Source organism: Erithacus rubecula (genome assembly GCF_903797595.1).
Source record: "Erithacus rubecula genome assembly, chromosome: 3".
Lineage (NCBI taxonomy): Eukaryota > Metazoa > Chordata > Aves > Passeriformes > Muscicapidae > Erithacus > Erithacus rubecula.
This window is the reverse complement of record NC_136689.1, coordinates 865,839-889,184: the sequence shown is the minus strand read 5'-3', so window position 1 is coordinate 889,184 and position 23,346 is coordinate 865,839. Positions and strand designations below refer to the sequence as shown.

Here is a 23,346-nt window from a genome sequence, read left to right as displayed (position 1 = left end):
TGGGGCTCCAGCCCCTTCCCAGCCCCATTCCCTTCCCTATTTTTCCAAAGGGACCCAAGGAATCTGAGGAGCTCCCATCACTCACCCCAGTCTTGCTCAGCCTCTCAGATCCTGCCAGGTCAATTAAGGTGATTTTGGATTTAAGGCATTTGTGATTTGTGTAATCTCTGGAACGACACTGAGGACAGAGAGGAAGAGAAACTGCACTTAGGAGCAGACAGAACTGAAATAGAGGAAAAAACAGACTGCAAAGATCCTCTTGGATCCCTAGAAAATTGTTTCAGTTTGTAGGAACAAGGCTGGAGCTCTCACCTCAATGTACATGGTGAAGATGCAGTGGGATCTGGAGGAATTCTTATTTAGGGAGTGCTCTCCTATCACTCTGTTGGTCTCACCCTGGCAATGGAGAGAAAATTCCAGGCTCAGCTCATGGAATTGTGACTTTTTGAGGATAAACCAGGCAACATCTCTGTGGCTCTTTCCATTTCCTGATGGCTGGAAAAGCAAAGAGCTCCCCAAGCTTCAAATGGCACTGAAAATTCCCACAGGTGTGATGGCCACAGGTGTGATCTGAACCTCTGCCAGGAACACAAAGGGATGTTGGAAACAGCCTTAAAGTCCATCCCATCCACCCCACACCAGGGACACCTTCCACTAGCCCAGGGGGCTCCAGTCTGGCCTTGGACACTCCAGGGGCAGCCACAGCTTCTCTGGGAATTCCATCCCAGCCAGGAATTCCCAATATCCATCCATCCTGCCCTCTGGCAGTGGGAGCCATTCCCTGGGTCCTGTCCCTCAATCCCTTGTCCCTCTCCAGCTCTCCTGAAGCCCCTTTAGGTCCTGCAAGGGGCTCTGAGCTCTCCCTGGATCCTTCTCCTCTCCAGGGCAACATTCCCAGCTTTCTCAGCCATCATCACCCTCCTTCTCCTCTTTAAAAAGGAAGAGGCAGTTCCTGCACATTCCAGAGCTCAAGACAGCACTGGGTTATTAAAAAAAATTTAAGGAAATCATTTGCCTCTGGGTGAGGATCCACTTCTGCAGCCACACCCAATTTTTTATCCCTGTTTTCCTCACAAACTGAAGCAGCCATGAGGAAAAGAAAGATGCTAATCTCAGCAACCCAAGTCCCCTCACAAACCTCTCACCCTGACCAGCCCTGCTGTCCATTCCAACAATCATCCCAAACCATCTTTTCTTGGAGCATCTTCCAGAATCCCTGAGCCAGGGACATTTTCCTTGCCACACCAAGAGTTTCCCATTTTTCACCCCACAACCAACAGGGATGGCTGAACCTCATTCAACCATCTTGGCCACTCACTGCTACTTTTCCACCTCCTCTTTCAGCCAGCACCCACAACCCTGGGATTAAAGGGAATATTTGGGTTCTCTTGCCTCAAAAAGGAGATGCAGAGCCTCCTCCTCGTGGCTGACAGGGTGGATGGAGAGCCCCTTGACATAAACCCCCTGAGGACCATCCATGACAGCCAGCTGGTTGTCCTTGCTCCCCCTGCCCAGTGCTGGTGCCAGGAGGTCAAACAAGGTCTCATTGTAGATCTCCAGGTAGGAAATTCGGACAGTGACCAGGATACTGAGGAATTCTGCAGCTGATTTGAAGATCTGCAGCAAGACAAAGGGGTTGTGTCCATTCACAGGCAGGATTTTCAGTTATTTGTGGCTTTTCAGAGAGGATATTTATGTTGATATGAGATATAAGTGAGTGTGATATAAGGAGATGTAAGATATCGACAGGTATAAAATAGAAATAGATGTAAAATATAAATAAATACATTGAGGTGTATACAAGACATAAAATTCTGTAATATTGAGAGATATTTATAGAGAAATAGTTCTGAACTAGTTGAAGCTCCAGTCTAGGGGTGTGTAGGGCTAAATCTGAGCTCTGAGGACTCAGCTGGGATTTGGATTTAATGATCTTACAGAATCACGGAATTTTGGAATGGTTTGGGTTGGAAGGGACCCTAAACCTCACCCAGTGCCACCCCTGCCATGGCAGGGACACCTCCCACTGTCCCAGAATCCTGTCCAGCCTGACTTTGGGCACTGCCAGGGATCCAGGGGCAGCCACAGCTGCTCTGGGCACCTGTGCCAGTGTCTCTGTGCCTTAGAGGTGTTATTTAATGATTTTATGATCAGTTTAAACCTGATTTCCCAATGTGACAGTTTGGAAAGCACCTCTTTTGAAGGCTCAGTGACATTTGGGGAGCAGCAAGAACTCCAAGAGGAACTAAAAAGGAACAACCTCTGAGAACAACAAAACTCCTTTATTCTTAAACCATCATCCCTGGGGTAAAAGGAAGAAGAAAACCCCACATAAAACTTATTCACTGTGTTCAAACACTTTTCTATCAGCAAGAGCTGGTGACAGAAGAGTGCTGCTTGGTGTTCCTCCCTCCTCTTTTCCCAGGCAGCTGCAGTACCTGCTGGATAGCTCTGGGGATGATCCCTCTGTTTCTGTACTCAGAGGCTGCTCCAGTCATGGTGTAGGTTTTGCCAGCCCCAGTTTGCCCATAGCACATGACAGTGCCTAAAAAAAAAACCAAAATAAAAATCCAAAAGCAAAAGGAGAAACTCAGGAGGGAGCCTCCAACAGAGCAGCAAATGGCTCCCTGCTCAAATCCAATCTCTGTCGAGATCAAAAGAATGATAATTGCAATAAATCACCGTTGTAGCCCTGCAAAGCTTTGGTCACCAAATCCTTTGCCACAGTCTCATAAACCATTTCCTGGGGAGTGTTGTGGAGGAGCCCATCCAGCTTGAAGGACCAGTCAGTCTGAGTGTTATTCACAACTCCTCCCTTGGGACTCTTTCTGATGTAGATATCAATGCTCTGCAAGCCAAAAAAGAGAGAGATCAACTCAGCAGCCCTGAGGGTTTTCAGCAATGCAGGAGCTGGGATTAAAAAGGGAGCACAAATAACAGAGTTATTTTACTGCCCTGGATGGTTCTAGATGTGCTAAAAATATCTGGTAAAGCTCTCCAATTTCTGGTGATAAGTATTGTAAATAAAAGGAAATGTGGTTAAGCTCATCTGTTTAACTTTCAGGGATTTTGTGCCTCAGGGAAATTCTTAATTAAGGAAGGGAAGGCAAAGGGAGGAATTTGCATAAGAGGGGATGGAAATAGACTGTGCCAAATTGTGGTTAGCACTGGGAATTCCTCATGGAACAGCCAGTCCTATCCTTTGTAGGATTTTCCTGGTGATTATACCACAGAAATTGCATTTTCCATCCTCACACTTGCAGTGACAAAACCACTGTCAAGCAAGAACACAAAAACCAACACCCCCCAAACCTTTATCCACAGCTTCAAGGGGTAGAAAAACCCTGGTTTTCCATTGGAAAAGCTGAAGTCAAATTCCAAACCTTTCCTACTTGCAATTTTTTTGTACTCTACCTTGTTGTCTGACCCAAGCTTGATCATATCTTGGGCAAAATGAGCAGTTGGCTTGACCCTCACAAATGCCAGGACTCTCTTTGGTGTTCTAAGGAGAGAGGCAAAAAAGAGGAAAAGAAGGATCTTGCATTCCCTAACCTGCAATTTATATTATTTGTCAGCAAAAAGTGAGGCAGAGGGAATCAAAAATTCAAAATAAATCGTTGGCAATTACCCAGCTGCTGGTTTTATTTCTATTAAAAGCAACTGCAGGCAAAGAGTTGTTGAAAATTCCATCCAGCCTTGGAAAAGTGAGGATGTGGAATGAGAAGGGTCAAAGTGATCCTGATTTCCTGATTTCCTCATGTGTACCAGGCTCAGGAATGTTGGAGAACACCAATTTTCCTCCTCTCAGCCTTGGAAAGTAAAATATTTGCAGGAATGGGAGAGGGGTTTTATTTTGTTACACACAGCCTTTTTAGAAATCATTTCAATTCCTAATGAACAGCTGATTTTGAATTTCCTGGAGGAAATATCCACAAGCTGGAGGAGCTGCTGAGTAAAACCCACACAAGGAGAGCTCAGGGATCATCCAGCTGCTAAAGCCACATGCACTGAGGATTTTGGAAATGTGGAGATCCCAAGTTTTCCCTCCAACAATTCCTCCAGACAGCCTGTGCTCAATAATTATGTAATAATTATAATAGAAGTTAGCACTACTTCTAATTATTTGGGACAAAATCTTTGGGATTTCAGGGTTTTTGTGACCTCACAAACTCCAGCTGCTGTAAAATGAGTTGTGGAGGTTTGAGCTGAGCCAGGATTTGTTGGATTTCAAGCAGGGGAACATTTGGGGGATACCTGGGGCTGCCACCCTCGAGTTCTGCATCACAGAGCAGTGAGGAAATGATGCTCTCCTGGTCCTCATCCTCCTCCTTCTTCTTCTCCTGCTCTTGGCCTCCTTCTTTTTCCTGCTCCTGTTCCTGCTCCTGAGATTTAACAGAGGTCACAGAATTCTGCCCAAAAAAACTGCAGTGTTGGAGCAGAAAGGAAAATAATTTGTGGGAAAAAAAACTCTACTAGGGATCAGAGAAAGAACAAATTCTAAATGTGTGATATTTTCTTTGTTGCAGCAAAGCCCTTTGTGGGGCTTTTGGTGGTTATTAACATGAGGAACTGGGATGGAATTCCCAGAGAAGCTGTGGCTGCCCCGGGATCCTTGGAAGTTTGGGAATTGGGGCTTGGAGCAGCCTGGGGCAGTGGGAGGTTCCTTCCCACCCAAACCATTCCAGGATTCTGGCTGGGTCCAGCTGCAATTACCGTTTGTTCACTCTCTGCTTTGGATACAGAATTTTCAGAGTTTTCCAGCCCCTCAGAGCTCTCCTGCTGCTCTTCCACCTGTCAGGGAAAAACAGCCCCAAATCCCACATGAAAAATTATTCTGGAGACACAGGGGACACCTTCAAAGCCTTGGGAGTGGGAGGTTCCCCCTCCCACACTTCAGAGGAGCAGATTTTGGCAGCATTTTAGGAAAAAAAATCATCTGTAAGGCTTGGGACTTGTCCAGGAAAGCTGTGGCTGCCCCTGGATCCCTGGAAATATCCAAGGGGTAGAGGGAAATGTCCCTGCCCGTGGCAGAGGGTGGAATTGGATGATCCTTAAGCTCCATCCCGTTTAAATGGCCCCGTGTTTCTCCCCAGTGCATCTCCCGCCCGTGTGGGGGCTGATGGCCGGGGCAAGGGGGGCGATGCTTGAGGCGCTGCTGCCGCCCGGGCGGAGATACGACCTCCGATCACTCCTTGAGGAGGGGAGGGAGACCCCCCGGGGACCCCCGCGGTCCCTGTCCCACCTGCGACCCCTCTACACTCGAGTCCTGGGTGGCGTCCGGGGTCGCCATGGCAGCGTCCACTTCCGGGTTCTCTATGGCAACGGCGACTTCCGGGAGAGCCCGGAAGTGGCCGCGCATACGGGGGCCGGGCGGGGCCAGCGCGCGGCGGGGGCGAAGCAGGACGGCAGCGGGACGGGAGTGGCGGGGACGATGCTGGAAGCGGCGGCGGCGGCGGACCCGGAGCTGGATCCCGAGGATCTGGTGCATTTCTCGGTGGGAGACCTGCCCAGCCGCGGCTATGGAGTGATGGGCGAGATCCGGCGGCAGGGAAAGCTCTGCGATGTGACGCTCAAGGTGCGGCCCGGCCCCCGGGGGCGGCGGGGGGGACGAGAGACCACCCGAGCCCGGAGGGGTCTGAGCGGGGCTGGGAGACCTCGAGCGCTGAGGGAGAGTGAGGGACCCCGGTCCTTGAGGGGGGACATCAAACATTTGAGGTGGGGCTGAGGGGAGATGCTGAGGAGGCTTCGCCCAGTCCCTTTAAGAGGGAGCTGAGGGAGCCCCTGGTCGCTAAAGGAGGCTGAGGGACCCCCACAGCTTTTGAGGGGGGCTGAGGGTCCCCAGCGACAGGAGGGGGAGATGAGGGATCCCCCCAATTCCTTAGGGACCCCAGCCTCAGGAGGGGAGATGAGGGATCCTCTCTGCCATTCCTGGGGGTCCCCAGCCTCATAAGGGGGAGATGAGGGATCCCCTCTGCCATTCCTGGGGGTCCCCAGCCTCAGGAGGGGAGATGAGGGATCCCCTCTGCCATTCCTGGGGGTCCCCAGCCTCAGGAGGGGAGATGAGGGATCCCCTCTGCCATTCCTGGGGGTCCCCAGCCTCAGGAGGAGAAGACGAGGGATCCCCCCAATTCCTTAGGGACCCCAGCCTCAGGATAAGGAGATGAGGGATCCCCTCTGCCATTCCTGGGGGTCCCCAGCCTCAGGAGGAGGAGATGAGGGATCCCCTCTGCCATTCCTGAGGGTCCCCAGCCTCAGGAGGAGAAGATGAGGAATTCCCTCTGCCATTCCTGGGGGTCCCCAGCCTCATAAGGGGGTGATGAGGGATCCCCTCTGCCATTCCTGGGGGTCCCCAGCCTCAGGAGGAGAAGATGAGGGATCCCCTCTGCCATTCCTGGGGGTCCCCAGCCTCAGGAGGGGAGATGAGGGATCCCCTCTGCCATTCCTGAGGGACCCCAGCTTCTGGAGAGGGACTTGAGGAACCCACAGACCCCTGAGGGGTGACCCCAACCCTTAATGGAGGGGGCTGAGGGACCCCCAGTCTCTTTTCCAGAGGGAAGGAGGCAGCTGGATTCCCTCAGACCCCTGTGGTGGGAGATAAAGGGGAGAGAAGCCAGAGCTGAGACCCCCCCAAACCCCCTTAGTGGGGTGTCAGGGGCTCTTGCACCTTCCCAATCCAGGATACCTTTCCTTAGGAAACCCTTATAGGAGCATCCCTTCTTAGCATTCAATCAAAATGAATGCAGCAGCGTGGTAAATGCAGAGGATGGTGTGCCTGGCTCTGCAGGGAATGGCTGGGAGGGCTGGCAGAGCTGCTGGAATCCCTCAGGATTGCAGCCTCGGTGGGGTGGGAGCCACACGCAGCTCTGAGTCACTGCAGAATTAACTCTGCAGTTTAATTAAAGGTGCTCCCAGCCTACTCACCCTGGAAGCTGCCAGGGGAAGGAGCTGGTGGGGGCTGGGCTGAGATGGGATGTGGGATACAGGGATCAGGGATGATGAGGGTTGGGATCTTCCTTGGAAATGGTTGTTGCTGGGCTGGAACCTGGGGGAATTCTGTGGCAAGGCTGGTTTGGGCTGCAGAGTGTCCTGTTTTTAGGATTAAACTGGGTGTTGGTGTGGCAGGAGAAGATGACCAGATCCTGGCAGTCCCATGTTTCTGGGAGACAATAGGAGGAGCTCTGTGATCCCACTCTTATCTTGGATAAATTCCTCACCATTGTTTGTAAAATTCCTGTGAATAATTATCCATTTCTGTGGATTTTCCATACCAAAGAGCTGTTTAAATCCTCTTTATCCCTACAGAAGTTTAAAAGATATTAGGGAAGATCAAAACCATCACAGAACAGTTTGGGATGGAAGGAACCTTCAGGATCATCCAGTGCCACCCCTTGGATGGGCAGGGACACTTCCCACTGTCCCAGGCTGCTCTAAGCCCTGTCCAGCCTGACCTTGGACATTCACAGGGATCCAAGGGCAGCCACAGCTTCTCTGAGAATCCATTCCAGGGCCTCCCCACCTTCACAGGGAAGAATTCCTTCCCAAAATCCCAGAGACAGATCCCTGCTACATTATCAATCCTCTGTCCATGTTGTTTCAAGCATTCCAGCTTTCCCTCCTACACCCACAGCTTGGAATTCCAAGCATTTCATTCATTTGATTCCTCCTTGTTTTGAGTCATCCTGTGAAAATATCCCACCTTGTGCTGCCTCTGCCTCTGGACATGCCTTTTCCCAGTGCCCAGGTGTCCCTGGAGATGGAATTAGTGCAGCCAAACCTTCCCACACCACTGCAGTGAATTTATTCCCTTTTTTTTTCCACTTTTTATCTGCCCCATCTTGAAATCAAAAAGCTTCCAAACCCCCCCTTTGTCCCAGTAGTTGGGTCTTGATGTGCCCAATGCTCCAGCTCATGCATTTTGGAAAGTTCTTTTCCCTCCCTGTCTCTTTAACAGCTGCAGGTCCTGATGTTCCCTCACAGCTCCCTTTGGAGCCTCTCCTAAATGTTTAATTAAATATTCATTTGCTAGGAACACACATGGATGGACTGGAGGGAGGAGGGGAGGGAGGAGACACACCTCAGTCTGTGGTTAATCATTTTCCTTTGGAAAAAAAAAAGTAGTTTTGCTTAGCAAAGCCAAATTTCTGCTTTCTTCTCTGAGAGTCACTGAGGTGGGCATTGGTGTGGCCATAAAATAACCAAGCAAACCCTTTTCCCCAATTGATCCCCATGCCAGTTGTGTTCTGGAAGGTGAAGCTGTGCTTTCCTCCTCATCCAGCACTGATGGTGATGAAAAGATGATGGAGGTTCCAACAAGGGCAGGGAAACACCAGACCTGGAATAATCCTGGAGAGAACAGAAATGAGGCTTCTGAACCTTTTTGTTCTTTCAATTTGGTGGGGTTTGAGGCTTTGAACTCCAGCTGAAGGGGCAGAATTCCTCTGTGAGAACCTCTCCCCCTTCTGTTTAGTGGATTTCCAGTCTTCTTCCCTTTGCAGCTCACAACTAAACCCTGCAAACACCCCAAGAATTCCAGCTCAGGGACAATTCCAGCGTTTGGGGCTGTAATTCCCTGAGCTGCAGATCCTGATCTGATTTTTACCAGCTCCAAGGAATCTCCTCAGTGCTCTTGTTCTTCCTGAGCATTGTTTCTGGGATTGTTTCATCCTTGCAGGATGGAAGCAGCCTGGGCAGCTCTGTTTGCTGGGATGTGCTGTCTGTGCTCCAGCCAAGGTCTGAGCCCTCTCAGGGGACACATCAGAGGCTGCTGGAATGCACCACTCCACAAACCAGGGAAAACAGATCCATGCTATTCCTTCATTACAAATGAAGAGGGAATCAATCCCTTCCTAGCTCCTGAGAATGATCCAAGTGCCAGAAATCCTGGCCAAACTGTGGCAAGAGGGAAGGTTTGTGCCTTCCCAAATCCTTGGAGAGCAGAGTTGACGTGAGCTCCTCTTGCTGCTGCAGCTCTGAGCTGCTCCAATCCCATTTTTCCATGACTAACTCCAAGACTAATTAGAAAAGTCTCCTAAAATATAATCCAGGTCTGGCAAACAAATAATTCCCAGCTGTGGAGAGGGTACAATATTTGCTTTGTGTCCAATCCCAATGGCACTGACAGGTCCTAGCCCTGGTAGCTTCTCTGCCATCCTGATCCCAGTTTTTCCAGAGCAGGTTGTTAACCCCAAACCCCCCAAACTGCAGCAGTTGCACCCCTGAGAGCTGATGCAGAGGTGGAGAAACCTCTGGATAAGTGGGATTCCAGACAGCTCAGGCTGCCTGCCCTGATTCCAGCAGGATCCTGGAAAACTCAGTGCCTGGCTGTGCTGCAGATGTTGGAGCATGTTTGGGAGATCCTCCAGGAAAACAACCCTGGAAAGAGAGGGAATTTTTTATTATATGTTTTATAACTCCTCCCCTGTTTTATGGGAGAGGTTGGAAAAGCAGATGATCCATTGTGCACAGAGAGCTGCAGGATGAGGATGTGATTCCAGCCTTGTCACTCAACATACAGGAATTGTTTGGGATTCTGCCTGGATGTGATTCTCTGAACTCTCAGCTGTTCCCTTGCAGAAAACATGAGGATTTTTAGTTTTAAGACAACACAAAATTTCTTTCTGCTGTCCCTTCAGGAGCATTGAGAAGGGCAGGGCTGGAACTGATCCCTTTGGGATGCTCCCTGTCCATGTGGGAAATGCAGGGACTGGAATTCTGAAAAGCAGTTGGGTTTCATTGAGCTGGCAGGGAATTCTCTGGGAATGTGATTTTGTTGTACATCCAGAGGGAATGTGGGGTTTTTTGAGACCTTTGCAGCCCAGAGCTCAGCAAGTTCTGCAGGATGCTGATGTCAGGAACACAAGGAATGCCTTTCTCCCACCTACACCCTCTGCTTGGGAGAAAGGCTCCTTGTGCCCTGGAATTTGTGAACATTTGGGGCTGTGGGGGCAGATTCCTTTGTTAGCTGCTAGAGACATGTCAGAAGGGAATTCTGGGATTGCTGGGGTTGCTTGGAAAGTTCCTTTTATGCTGGAAAACAGAATCTTTTGCCTTAAAAGCAAAAGGACCTAAAATTATAAATTGTAAAAAAAATCATCCTGGAGTGGTATCAGGAAGAGGATGAGCTCTTTCCCACTTGTTCATTAGGGGTCTCCATTAATTTAGTCATGGAAAGGGAGGACCTTTGCCTCTGGAGCTCTCTGGGAAAGAAAATACAAGGATGAGCTGAATGGACTCATCCTTGGAAGGATTTTCCATATTCCACAGGAAAAAACTTGTCCTTTGGCTGCAGCAGAAAATGCAGCTGTTCCTTGGAGGCTCACCATGAACATAATGATGGTTTTAGAGCAGAGATCCCAATTTCTGCCTCTCCCCAAGGGCTCTCCAGCACTTGGAACAAATTCCAAACAGAAGGAATCCCAGTTTTTGTCTTGTCCAGCAGCAGGGAATATTTCCTGGGCTCTTTGCTGATGCAGCTCCATGGATCTCACTGCTCCCAGGGTCCATTCCCAAGGGGTTTCATCCCAGGGATGATTTCATGCCAGCTGCCATTATCCCAGCAGGAATCTTGCAGGGTGCTGGGGATGTTTGCTCCTGCAGGGCCCAGGGGTGCTGGAGATAATGAGGCTGTTTGGTGGCAGCTCCTCACAGGGTGGGCTCACAGCAGGAGCTGCTGGAACCTTTCACCCCTTAAACCACTCAGGGCATGGAATCATGGGGTGCTTTAGGTTGGAAAAGCTCTCTTGGATCATTGAGCCCCAGCACTGCCAAGGCCACCCCTGACCATGTCCCCAAAAGTGCCACATCCATGTGAATGTCACACCAGGCCAGGGATGGCACCCACCACTGCCCTGGGCTGTCCCTTCCAATGCTTCACCACGAGGAAATTTTCCCAATTTCCACCCTGAGCCTCCCTGAGGCCATTCCCTCCCCTCCTGTCAGGGAGTTGTGCAGAGCCAGAACTTTCCCCTGAGCCCCCTTTTCTCCAGGCTGAGCCCCTTTCCAGCTCCCTCAAAGTTTTCCCTTCCCTGGACACCCTCCAGCCCCTCAATGTCACTCTTGTCATGAGCTGCCACCTGGCTCTGTAATTTACAGTTATTTGGTGAAATAAGGGCCTTTTTCTCCTCCTTGGGTCACACTACAGGCTTGGGGTTTGAGTAAATATAACCTTGGTGTTGAAATTCCTGTTATCTTCAGTTATAAAGATAATTTTTCATATAAATAGAAGGTCATTGTGTGCATTTAAAGCAGGTGTTGTACTTTAAGAGGTGCCTGTTCAATTTTAGCACCACTTTTCATTTATTAAAAAGCTGAAATGAGATTTGGACAGTTGTGATTTTTGGCAGCTTGAGTTTAGGGGGAAATGAAAGTCAAGTAAAATGTTGCTTTTCTTGCACACTCAGCCTGAATGGGAGCACTCATCCAAACAAACCAAATGAACTATTCCAGGTTGGAGTGAATTCCTTACAGAATTTTAGAGATAAGAGGAAACCTTGTTCTTTCACCTTTCAGAAACAGCAAAAGGCAAACTGGAGCTTTTCTGTGTTTTGGGATGTTTGAGACACCCAGAAAGGGATTTTCCAGCAGCATGAGGGAGTATCAATAATAGGATTTATTACTGATAAACAATAAATTTATTTTAGTGGTGGGTTGGGCCAGGAGCAGCTGATGATGGAATGATCCCTGGGGAAGGGCTGGAGCTGCAGAGCAGGTCTGGTGTTCTGAGCCTTGGGGCTGGAATGTGGACAGGCCAAGCAGCAAATTTGTCCCCATGGTCACCAGGCTGTGTCAGCCCTTCCCACTGGGAATTCCCAAACCCAGAGTTGGGTGTCCTGAGGGATTTCCCTGTCCTGAGCAGCACCTCAGACACACAGAGTCCACATGCTCAGCTGGCAGGGAGGGAATGAAAATCCCAGGGATTTGGGGAGGAGCTGTGGTCCCTCAGGTTCTGGAATCACTTCCCTTTATGGCCTTTCCTTATGAAATTTGCTGTATTTTTAAAGCTCTGTGCTCTCTGTGTAGTCAGGGTGGGAACCTGCTCTCTCCAGAGCAGGGAAGTGGCTTTGAGCTCCATCCCCTCATGGACCCTGGGCCTGACTCCTTTTCCCAGAGATTCCCCATCCCACCATGTGCACAGGAGGAGGCTGGCACTGATTTTTCAAATATCTTGGAGCCTCTGGGATGTTTTCCATGTGCTTTTGGGTTAGGAGAAGGGGTTGGTGCAGCCCTTCATCCCTTCAAGTTGCACACAATTATAAATGTGAAGGGTTTTTTTTCCATGAGCTGTCATAGTCCAGACTTCTTCACTCCCTGATTTTGCTCTGGGAATTAGGAATGCTGCAAAATCCAGGAGAACAGGATTTGTGCAGCATAATGCAGGCACAGACAGCATGGACAGAGATTCAGGCACACCTGAGCTGCCCAGGACAGAGAAAAGACTCTCCCAAAGTGCCTCCTTTTTCCACCTGGCAGGAATTTTGCTTTTAAAACCCCTGGCAAGTTTGTATTTACTGGATCTGAGGGAGAAGGGAAGCACTGTTGGGAATCATGGAATTCCTGAATCTAAACAACATTCCTGTTCCCTCTGGAGGTGACATGGGGTGAGGATTTTGCAGAGTAGAAGAGAACTCCTTGGATAACCTGAAGGGAAGGGCCCTGCTGTGCCAGCTGCAACAATGGGAAACTTTTATTTAAGTGAGGAAAAGGGCACGGACTGGGATGAGCCTGACTGGAAATTAAGGCAAAAAACCTCTGAGAGAAGCAATCAAAGAGCTGAGTTGAGAGCTTGGATGCTGCAGGGAATCCCTGGAACTGATCCCTGTTCCCTCCCTAGGTGGGGGACCATAAATTCAGCGCTCACCGGATCGTGCTGGCAGCTTCCATCCCATATTTCCACGCCATGTTCACCAACGACATGATGGAGTGCAAGCAGGATGAGATTGTCATGCAGGGCATGGATCCCAGGTAAAATCCTTAGGGAACATCCCTGCTGAGCCTCCCTGTGTGTGCCAGGCTCAAAGGTGTGCTCTGTGTGAGTGATCCCACAGCTGTCCCAGTTCAGTGCATTTTCTGCCCTTTCTCCCTGGTTTTAGTGCACTGGAGGCTCTGATTAACTTTGCCTACAATGGTCACCTGGCCATAGACCAGCAGAATGTGCAGTCCCTGCTGATGGGGGCGAGTTTCCTGCAGCTGCAGAACATCAAGGATGCTTGTTGTACCTTCCTCAGGGAGAGGTGAGTGGGGCTGGGGGGATCCTGGGGGGGTCAGTGAGGTTCAGTCACCTGTGTCCAGCTTGGGAGGAGCAGGGTGTGTCCTTCTAGCAGGATGAGGAATGTACATCCCAAAATTTGGCACCTGTAGAGTTATGGAACACAAAATGATTTGGGAGGGACCCTAAATCCCATCCTAATCCACCCTTGCCATGGCAGGGACACCTCCCACTGTCCCAGCTGCTCCAAGCCCCAATGTCCAACCTGGCCTTGGGCACTTCCAGGGATCCAGGGGCAGCCACAGCTGCTCTGGGAATTCCATCCCAGGGCCTCACCACTCTTCCAGCCAGGAATTTTTTCCCAATATCCCATCCATCCTTTATGGGGACACAGTAAAAGACCTTGGCCAGTCATAGGAATCAACACCCAGAGCAAAACTGAGGAGACATTTCCCTTTCTGAGAGCCCATCCTGGCAGGAATTGCCCTTCCTGCTGCCATGTGTGCTAAAGGGGAGGAACACAGTGCCTCAGCCCAGGAGCTGGACAGGAAACTGTGGCACAGCCCTAAATTGGTCCCAGGTTTTTCAATTTCCTCCCTGGTGTTTGGCTGTGAGGCTGTTCCAGCAGCATGGTCTGGAAATGGAGAGCTGGGATACTCTTTGTCCACATTCCACATGGATTCTGAGCCCTGCCAGAGAGTCTGACGTGTTCAGTTTTCCCAGCCTGGCTTCTCTGCAGCTGCTCAGGGCATTCAGTGGTGTGATGTTAAACACACCCACCAAATACAGGGATTGGCCACCAAAATTCTCCCAAATCCACCAGGAGCAGCCAGGTGTCCTAAGTGAAATCCTGGCTTTGAGTGCACAGCTGCCAGTTTGGTTAATAACCAAAAATTAGTGGGATCTGGCCACCCTGGAGAGCTGGGACATGGACACTGAGCTCTCCTTCTTAAGTGGAATTGAGATATTTTTAGGCAGCTGTTTTGTAGTCAAGCCCTGTGGGAGCCCTCAGAGTCACCTTCATGTGACAGTTCCCCACCCAACAGCACAAGGACCTGGAGCTGCTGGAGAGTCCAGAGGAGTCCCCAAGGCTGGAGCCAGGCTGGGAGAGCTGGGAATGTTCCCTGGAGAGGAGAAGCTCCAGGGAGAGCTCAGAGCTCCTGAAGGGATCCAGGAGAGCTGGAGAGGGACAAGGGATGGAGGGACAGGACACAGGGAATGGCTCCACTGCCAGAGGAATGGATGGATGGATGGATGGATGGATGATGGATGGATGGATGGATGGATGGATGATGGATGGATGGATGATGGCTGGATGATGGATGGATGATGGATGGATGATGGATGGATGGATGATGGATGGATGGATGGATGGATGGATGGATGGATGGATGATGGATGATGGATGATGGATGGATGGATGATGGATGGATGGATGGATGGATGGATGATGGATGGATGGATGATGGATGGATGGATGGATGGATGATGGATGGATGGATGGATGATGGATGGATGGATGATGGATGGATGGATGGATGGATGGATGGATGGATGGATGGATGGATGGATGGATGATGGATGGATGGATGGATGATGGATGGATGGATGATGGATGGATGGATGGATGGATGGATGGATGGATGGATGGATGGATGATGGATGGATGATGGATGGATGATGGATGATGGATGGATGATGGATGGATGATGGATGGATGGATGGATGGATGATGGATGGATGGATGGATGGATGGATGGATGGATGGATGGATGATGGATGGATGGATGGATGGATGGATGGATGGATGATGATGGATGATGGATGGATGGATGATGGATGGATGGATGATGGATGGATGATGGATGGATGATGGATGGATGGATGATGGATGGATGGATGGATGGATGATGGATGGATGGATGATGGATGGATGGATGGATGGATGGATGGATGGATGGATGGATGGATGGATGGATGGATGGGATATTGGGAAGGGATTCCTGGCTGGGATATGGGGAGGGGCTGGCACAGGGTGCTCAGAGCAGCTGTGGATGCTCCCAGAGCCACCTGGATCTATCCAATGCCACTTTGGCAGGGACAAGGGGACATTTGTGTTTCCCATCCTCTGGCTCTGCCTTGGGTTCACCTGGAGCTCCAGGTGAGCTGGGTGAGCTGGGTTCAGCCATCATGCTGAACATCTTGCCCTGCACTGTGTGTCCTGCAAGACTTCTGTGCTTCCCACAATCCTGGAATGGTTTGGGCTGGAAAAGAACCATCCCATTCCACCTCCCACTATGCCAGGCTGCTCCAAACCCCATCCAACCTGACCTTGGAAAACTTCCAGGGATCCAGGGGCAGCCACAGCTTCTCTCCCATTAACCTGACATTGCTGTTGCTCTAACCCTGCCTTTTTCCAGGCTTCACCCCAAGAACTGCCTGGGTGTTAGGCAGTTTGCTGAGACCATGATGTGCACAGTGCTCTATGATGCTGCCAACAGCTTCATCCACCAGCACTTTGTGGAGGTCTCCATGTCTGAGGAGTTCCTGGCCCTGCCCTTCGAGGATGTCCTGGAGCTCGTGTCCAGGGATGAGCTCAATGTGAAATCTGAGGAGCAGGTGGGTGAAAATGGTTTGGTTTTACCTTCTTCCTTCACTTAGAGTCATGATTGAATGCTCAGATTTCTTGTTGGGACTGGGTTGTTTATTAAATCTTATCTAAAGTACAGAGACTTCTGCAACTTCAGCTAAAAGTGAGCAAAATGGAGCTAAATCCAGCTAGTTACAAGGAATTTTAAAGCCTAACTATCCAATTAAGAGCTAACACCTGTATTATTTATTTGACCTATATTATCTATATTATTTCTCTATATTTATCTATCTATATCTCATTATATATATTATTTGACCCAATGACCAAACACCTGTGACCCACACTGCAGCACTTTCAATCCAACCAAAAACTACCTGAAATCATGAAGAAGGAACAAGAAAGAAGAGCCAACATCCCAGAACCTCCATCTTGTCCCATACCTGTTACTATATTCTAAACCCTTCACCATGTGAAATTATACACTTCTATTCTAACTACACACCAGTGATTCTAACTCTCTATCACTCAATTTTGGAAGCTTCTCCAAGGCCTCAGGTGAAAAGCAGGGTCAGTGTCAGAAAACACAGAAAGTTTAAAACTCCCAGGCTTCAGGGTTCCAACAGGTACCTGGTGTAAGTCTTGGCCCAGGAAAGTTTGACCTTGAGGAGTTTCTTGTTGCTTGGGAGTGGAATGGGATGGGAATTGTGCTGTTCCTGTGCTGGGTGAAGCTGTGATGTCCTGGCACAGTGGGGACATTCAGAGGGGCTCTGGTGGTTTCCTGTGCCTACTCCAGACCGACTTGTCCCTGAAGAAACAGAAAGCAGTGCTTCTTTAGGATCAGAGAGCATGGAAAATCCCTCAGAGACCATTGAGTCCAACACTTCCCCCAGCACTGTCAAGGCCACCACTGACCCATGTCCCCAAGTGCCACATCCACAGGGCTTTTAAACCCTCCATCACTGGGGATTCCACCACTGCCCTGAGCAGCTGGGCCAGGGCTGGACAGCCTTTTTGGGGAAGGAATTTTTCCAAATTCCTGCCTAAACCTCTGCTGGGACAACATGAAGCTGTTTCCTCTCCTCCTGTCCCTTGTTCCCCAGCAGATGAGCTGAAATCACACCTGACTGCATGTTCCTGTCAGGGAGTTTTTGGGAGTGAGAAGAGTTTAGGGTGTTTCCACAGCCTTGAGAATCCACTGGTGTGGGCTGACAGTGAGCAGAGAAAACAGAGCCTGTCCTTGAGCCTGGAAATCTGCCCTGCTCTTCTCAGGAGGTGACAAAGGCAGAGCAGACCTGACCTCCAGCTTCTCCTTGTAGGGTAAAAATGCTTCTTTAATCAGGCATAGGGGGGGAGGGGAGCCTGCCTCACATTCCAGCCACATTCCTGTATCATACCAAGAATTCCTCGCTCTGTTTTTCCCAGAGCAGGTAGGATCCAAGGAGTCCATCCTGGGGACATTTCCCCATGCCCTGGCACCTGCCAGCACTCTTCAGAAATTCCAGCAGCACCCTGTAGAGTGAAAGAAAGTTGGTTTGGGGTTTTTAATCCCTGTGGTGCTGTTGGAGAAGCATTTTTGCACTGGAAACTTTGGGAATTGTGTTGGGAAAGATCCCAGATGCTGCTATGCAAGAAAGAGTTGATGATTTTGTTCTGGTCAGTTGTCAAGGCTGCAGTAACCTTATTGAGGAGTCCTGTGAACCCAGGCCTGTGTGCCCCAAATTAAACTGGGAGCAGGGCACCTGGATCCTTTTGTAGCTGGAGTTATCCAGTGGGACTTCAGAGAGCTCTGTCCCTTCCCATGTATGGGATGGAGCCTGGAGAGACCAGCTCAGCTCCAGGTGTTGTTATCCAGAGAGAACAGATGGATCCCTGTCATCAAACCTGTCTCCTAGTTTCTCATGGAGCAGCACCATTCCTAGTTTTCTTTCCCAGTTTGGAGATTTCTGTCACTACATAAACACAATTTTGAGTTCTGCCAAAATCCTCCTTGTAGCTCCCTCATCTTGCTGTGACCTTCTGTGCTGAATGTCTTATCTCACAGGACAGGAGATCAGGATTGTCCAAGGCAGGGAAAGAATCCTGCATGGAGCCAGGCTGGGAGAGCTGGAGAGGAAAAGGCTCCAGGGAGAGCTCAGAGCCCCTTGCAGGGCCTGAAGGGGCTCCAGGAAAGCTGGAGAGGGACTGGGGACAAGGGATGGAGGGACAGGACACAGGGAATGGCTCCCACTGCCAGAGGGCAGGATGGATGGATATTGGGAATTCCTGGCTGGGAGGGTGGGGAGGCACTGGCACAGAGCAGCTGTGGCTGCCCTTGGATCCCTGGCACTGTCCAAGGCCAGGTTGGACTCTGGAGCTTGGATCAGCCTGGCACAGAAGCAGATCCCTACCCATGGGATCCCTTCCAACCCAAACCATTCCAAAATCTATCATTTCATTCCCATCCACTTGCACAACCCAAACTCCACCTTTCCCCTGCTGTGTGCTGCAGGTGTTTGAAGCTGCCTTGGCCTGGATCCGCTACGAGCGGGAGCAGCGCGAGCCCTTCCTGCCCGAGCTGCTCTCCCGAATCCGGCTGCCGCTCTGCCGGCCCCAGTTCCTCACCGACCGCGTGCAGCAGGACGACCTGGTGCGCTGCTGCCACAAGTGCAGGTGGGTGGGATGGTCACATCCTTCCATCCAACTGCACACACTCACATCTCCTCTCTGACCTTGAGAAATGGTTCGTGTTCGTCACAGGAGTTTTGGAGAAATCACAATACTTAAAATAAAAAAAAAGGATGTTGACCTAAAGGGAAATATATAGTTAAACTCACTCTGTTTAAATCCCCCTGTTATGAATATTGTGTATACCAGTTTGTAAAAAAAAAAAAAAGGGTTTTCCATAGTCTGAAAGGTTTTTTGCAGAATCAGATTTCCTGCCTTTGTGCGATCAATCACAAACTCTCTGCTAAAGATCAGACTTCCCAATTCTTCTGTTTTGTATCTACCCAGACCAGATGGTTCCATGACCAATTGTCCCAAGAGCTGTCTCAGGGAAGTTTGGAAGTTTCATTGACCACCACTGCTTACCTTGCAGGATTACTACAGCAAACCAATAACAATTATTGATTACTGCAAGGAAAACCATCCTATAAAAAGGGAGCTGCAAACCAAGTTGGGTGGAAGCATGGAGCGGGCAGTGACCCCTCGCGTATATAAAATAAAGCAATGTAAATTTTGCTGGGTATCCAGATTTGTTTCTCATCTATGACAACTCCATGGTTGGATTGCAGGGATCTGGTGGATGAAGCCAAGGATTATCACCTGATGCCCGAGCGCCGGCCGCACCTGCCGGCGTTCAAGACGCGGCCGCGGTGCTGCACGTCCATCGCAGGGCTGATCTACGCCGTGGGGGGACTCAACTCAGCAGGTACCTTGCAGTGGAAAGACCACCAGGGCCTGGGTGGGGTGATGGGATGCTGGAAATCCCTCAGAGCAGTTTCTGCTCCTCCATGCAGCACTTTGAGCCTCCCAGTGAAACCCTCAGGGTGGTTGTGCCCATGGTTTAATATCTTCCATCTGCAGTCCTGGCCAGGTGAGGGTTATTTAGGATATATTCCTCAAAGATGGTGTCCTTACCTGGAGCACCAAGCTGGGTTTGCAGAGATCTCCACAATGTTGTCAGGGCTGTGGGATGACACTTTGACATGAGCCTCACCGTGGTGTGAAAAGGGAACAGAAAGTGACCCAGGAAAATGCAGCGACACCACAGATGGGACTTGCAGATCTCTGCTGCCCCTTGGAGGACAGCGGAGGTGCCACTTCCACAGAGGGGACATATCAGGGCTCTGGGGGAGCTGGGAAATGTTCCCTGGTCTTTTTGAGTGTGGGAACAATGGGAGTTGTTCAGAGCAGGATCTCTGTGAGTGAGCAGCAATGTGTGGTTGGGAAATGTCTCTGTGGGAGCAGGTAGGCTGGAATAGGATGTGAGAGCCCAGGATAAAACAGAGAATCCCAGAATACTCTGGGTTGGAAGGGACCTTAAGGATCATCCCATTTCCACCCCCTGCCATGAGCAGGGACATTTTCCACTGTGCCAGGCTGCTCCAAGCCCCATCCACCCTGGCCTTGGACACTTCCAGGGATCCAGGGGTATCCACAGCTTCTCCAGGCACCCTGTGCCAGGGCCTCACCTCCCTCACAGAGAAGAACTTCTTGCCCTGACTTAGATGCAGCACTTTGCATTTGGCCTTGCTGAATCTCATGAGATTCCATTCCTTAAGCTTATCCAGCTCCCTTTACATACCATCCCATCCTAGCAGATTCAATACTTTTCCCAACTTTTTTTCCCCCAAAGAAAATCACACCAATTCCCCATACCAACCCCATCTTCAAACACGCAGCATCACTCCATCACTACCCCAGGCCTTCATCAGGTCTCCCCCTTTTAATTTGAGTAGCAAATTTCTATGCAGGCGACTCCCTGAACGTGGTGGAGGTGTTTGACCCCATTGCCAACCGCTGGGAGAAGTGCCAGCCCATGGGCACGGCGCGGAGCCGCGTGGGCGTGGCCGTGCTCAATGGGCTGCTCTACGCCATCGGCGGCTACGACGGCCAGCTGAGGCTCAGCACCGTGGAGGTTTACAACCCTGACACTGACTCCTGGTCCAAAGTGGAGAGCATGAATAGTAAGAGGAGGTAGGTGCAGCTCGCTGGGAAGAGATTTGTGGGAAAGCAGGGGGAATGATGGTTTTTCTTGCAGCCAGGTGGGAGTCGGGCTCTGCTGCCAGGGAACAGGGATAGGACAAGGGGAAATGGTCTCAAGCTGTGCCAGGGGAGTTCAGGTTAGATACAGGGAAAATTTCTTCTTGGAAAAGGTTGTCCAGCCCTGGTCCAGGCTGTCCAGGGTAGAAGGTGTATGTGCTCCTCACCAGGCTTCTCTGGAGCTCCCTCAACTACTCCTGGTGCTCCAGCCCCTTCCTCATCTCTATTCCCTGCTCTGGACACACTCCAGCCCCTCAATGACTTTTTTTTGTTGTGAGAGGCCCAAATCCAAGCCCAGGATTCAAGGTGCTCCTGCCATGATCACCTTTCCCCTCTGTGAGGTCAGAGTTCAAGTGGGACTGAGCAGTTTGGAGGTGAATCCAGGGAAAAGGCAGTTTGGTGGGATGGCACAGGCAGAGTGTGTGGGGTCACAGTGTTGGGGACAGGGTGGCAGCACCTCCAGCACCTCACAGTGTCCTGCTGTCCCTTGCAGCGCCATGGGAACGGTGGTGCTGGATGGGCAGATCTATGTGTGTGGTGGATATGATGGAAACTCATCCCTCAACTCAGTGGAATCCTACTCTCCAGAAACAAACAAGTAAGAGCCCTTCATGTCCCAGAGCTTTCCCAGGAGTTTCCCCTTTGGTGTTCCATGTCCTGGCACCGCTGTGAGAATGAGTGGGGAAAGGAGAGGTGATGGAATCCAGCACTAGAAAATCATGGAATAATCAGTGGGAATCTTGCTAAGCTCTCCCCTCTGGCTGCCAGGTGGACAGCAGTGACCCCCATGAGCTCCAACCGCAGCGCTGCCGGAGTCACCGTGTTCGAGGGCCGCATCTACGTGTCCGGGGGGCACGACGGGCTCCAGATCTTCAACAGTGTAAGGCCCTGGGGCCCTGGGCAGGGCTCATCCACTGCACCTCAGGCTGGGGCTGGAAGGCTCCCTGTCCTTTCCCTGTGCATCCAAACAGCCCCGAGTGGTTGTGCCACCAAATGATGTCACTTCACCCATAACAGAAAAACCTGAGGGGGAACAGAAGTGACTCATTTTATCCAGTCAGGGCCATAGAGGGCTGGAGCCCCTTGGATAGTGAGACAGGCTGAGAGAGAAGAGAAGGTTCCAGAGAGACCTCAGAGCCCTTTCCAGGGCCTAAAGGGGCTCCAGAAGAGATGGAAAGGGACTTGGGACAAGGCGTGGAGGGACAGGACAAGGGGGAATGGCTTTAAGCTGAAGGAGGGGAGATTTGGGTGGCATATTGGGAAGGAATTCCTGGCTGAGAGGGCGGGGAGGCCCTGGCACAGGGAAGCTTTGGCTGCCCCTGGATCCCTGAAAGTGTCCAAGGCCTGATTGGACACTGGGGCTTCGAGCAGCCTGGGACAGTGGAAGGTGTCCCTGGCCATGAAGTGACATGAGATCTTGGAATGGTTTGGAAGGAAGCTCAAGAGTCATCCAGTGCCTGGGGCAGTAGCAGGTGTCCCTGCCCATGGCACTGGATGGCCTTTGAGCTCTCTTCCCACCCAAACCCTTCAGGCACAATCCCATACCTTTGACCTGAAGGCAGTTCAGTCCTTTCACCTACTCCTGCTGCCCCAGATCCTTCCATCACGAAAAACCCAAAACCTCCCCCAACTCAGCGGCGCAGGGACATTGACAGAGCAAGCCCCAAACAGCAGCAGCAGCACCCCTGACAGCTGCCCTTCTCCACCACAGGTGGAATACTACAACCCTCACACCTCCAGCTGGCACGCCGTGGCGCCCATGCTCAACAAGCGCTGCCGGCACGGCGCGGCCGCGCTGGGCAGCCGCATGTTCGTCTGCGGCGGCTACGACGGCTCCGGCTTCCTGAGCGCCGCCGAGGTCTACGGCTCCACGGGCGACCAGTGGTACCTGCTGGTGCCCATGAACACCCGGCGCAGCCGCGTCTCGCTGGTGGCCAACTGCGGCCGGCTCTACGCCGTGGGCGGCTACGACGGACAGTCCAACCTCAGCTCGGTGGAGATGTACGACCCCGAGAGCGACCGCTGGACGTTCATGGCGCCCATGGTGTGCCACGAGGGCGGCGTGGGCGTGGGCTGCGTGCCGCTGCTCACCATCTGACAGCCCGCGGGGGGGTTCTGCGCAAATCAGCCAGGATTGCCAGGTGCTCCATGGAAACATGAAGAAACTTGACAGAGTGATCCCTCCCCCCCCCTCCACACCCAGCTGGTAACTTTTTGGGCTGAAGGTCCTGAAAGGTGAAATGTGGTGAGTTTGTGTGTGAGCAGAGATCTCTCGGCCTCTCCCGGAGCTGAGGCTGAGCGGATCCGTCCATCCGCCCACCCCTCGTCGGTTTTCCTGCGGTTGCACCGTTGTGGGCTGGGGGAGGGGGCCAGGCTTCATTGTGACATTAAAACAGCCACTTCATGGACTTGGAAAATCCACCTGCACCTTCTGGGAGCAGCAAAACTACCTGAGCCCCCCCAGGGGCGTCAGCAGCAATTTGGGGGGTGCTGGTTGCACAGGGGGGGTCTCCAAACAGGACAAACACGACGCTGTCACTTCCAGGAGCTTCTTACACAAGACACCCCAATTTCTCGTGCTTTCCTCAGCTTGATGTGGAAAACTTCTCCACAAGAGCCACAGGATGGAGAAACAGGAAGAGGAAAAGTTCTGTTAAACCAGGATCGTTTGGGCAAGTTCTGGAGAAGGATGGATGGATGGAAACAGCTCCAGGCAACAGCCTGAGAGTTTCAAAATGGGAAACATTATCAGGATGTCCTTTAAATTAAATATCAAGGTATTTTCCAAGCCTAAGAGGCAGCTGGA

The 23,346-nt window shown here is 51.1% G+C and overlaps 2 protein-coding genes across 3 annotated transcripts in view; one reads left to right on the top strand and one right to left on the bottom strand.

The window, feature by feature from the left end:
• The window catches only part of LOC306799587 (kinesin-like protein KIF9), a 32,614-nt gene that overhangs the window by 7,036 nt on the left and 2,232 nt on the right, over window positions 1-23,346 (bottom strand). Inside the window, exons 2-4 of the mRNA XM_079300817.1 lie at window positions 1,393-1,413; window positions 313-396; window positions 86-178 (exon numbers count right to left, since the gene is read on the bottom strand). Coding sequence (XP_079156943.1) covers window positions 86-178; window positions 313-324 — 105 coding nt within the window. The 5' untranslated portion in view covers window positions 325-396; window positions 1,393-1,413. The remainder of the gene's footprint in view (window positions 1-85; window positions 179-312; window positions 397-1,392; window positions 1,414-23,346) is intronic.
• KLHL18 (kelch like family member 18) lies at window positions 5,360-23,340 on the top strand. Of its 2 annotated transcripts, none has more exons than XM_079300812.1 (10): window positions 5,360-5,575; window positions 12,830-12,960; window positions 13,089-13,229; window positions 15,625-15,823; window positions 18,286-18,446; window positions 19,070-19,206; window positions 20,237-20,474; window positions 21,034-21,138; window positions 21,309-21,420; window positions 22,252-23,340. In XM_079300812.1, exons 1-10 carry the CDS (start codon window positions 5,432-5,434, stop codon window positions 22,636-22,638), a joined length of 1,755 nt encoding a protein of 584 aa, XP_079156938.1. In that variant the 5' UTR covers window positions 5,360-5,431; the 3' UTR covers window positions 22,639-23,340. The 2 variants fall into 2 exon arrangements, with proteins under 2 accessions (XP_079156938.1, XP_079156937.1); XM_079300811.1 differs by having other exon boundaries at window positions 5,365-5,575; window positions 20,252-20,474.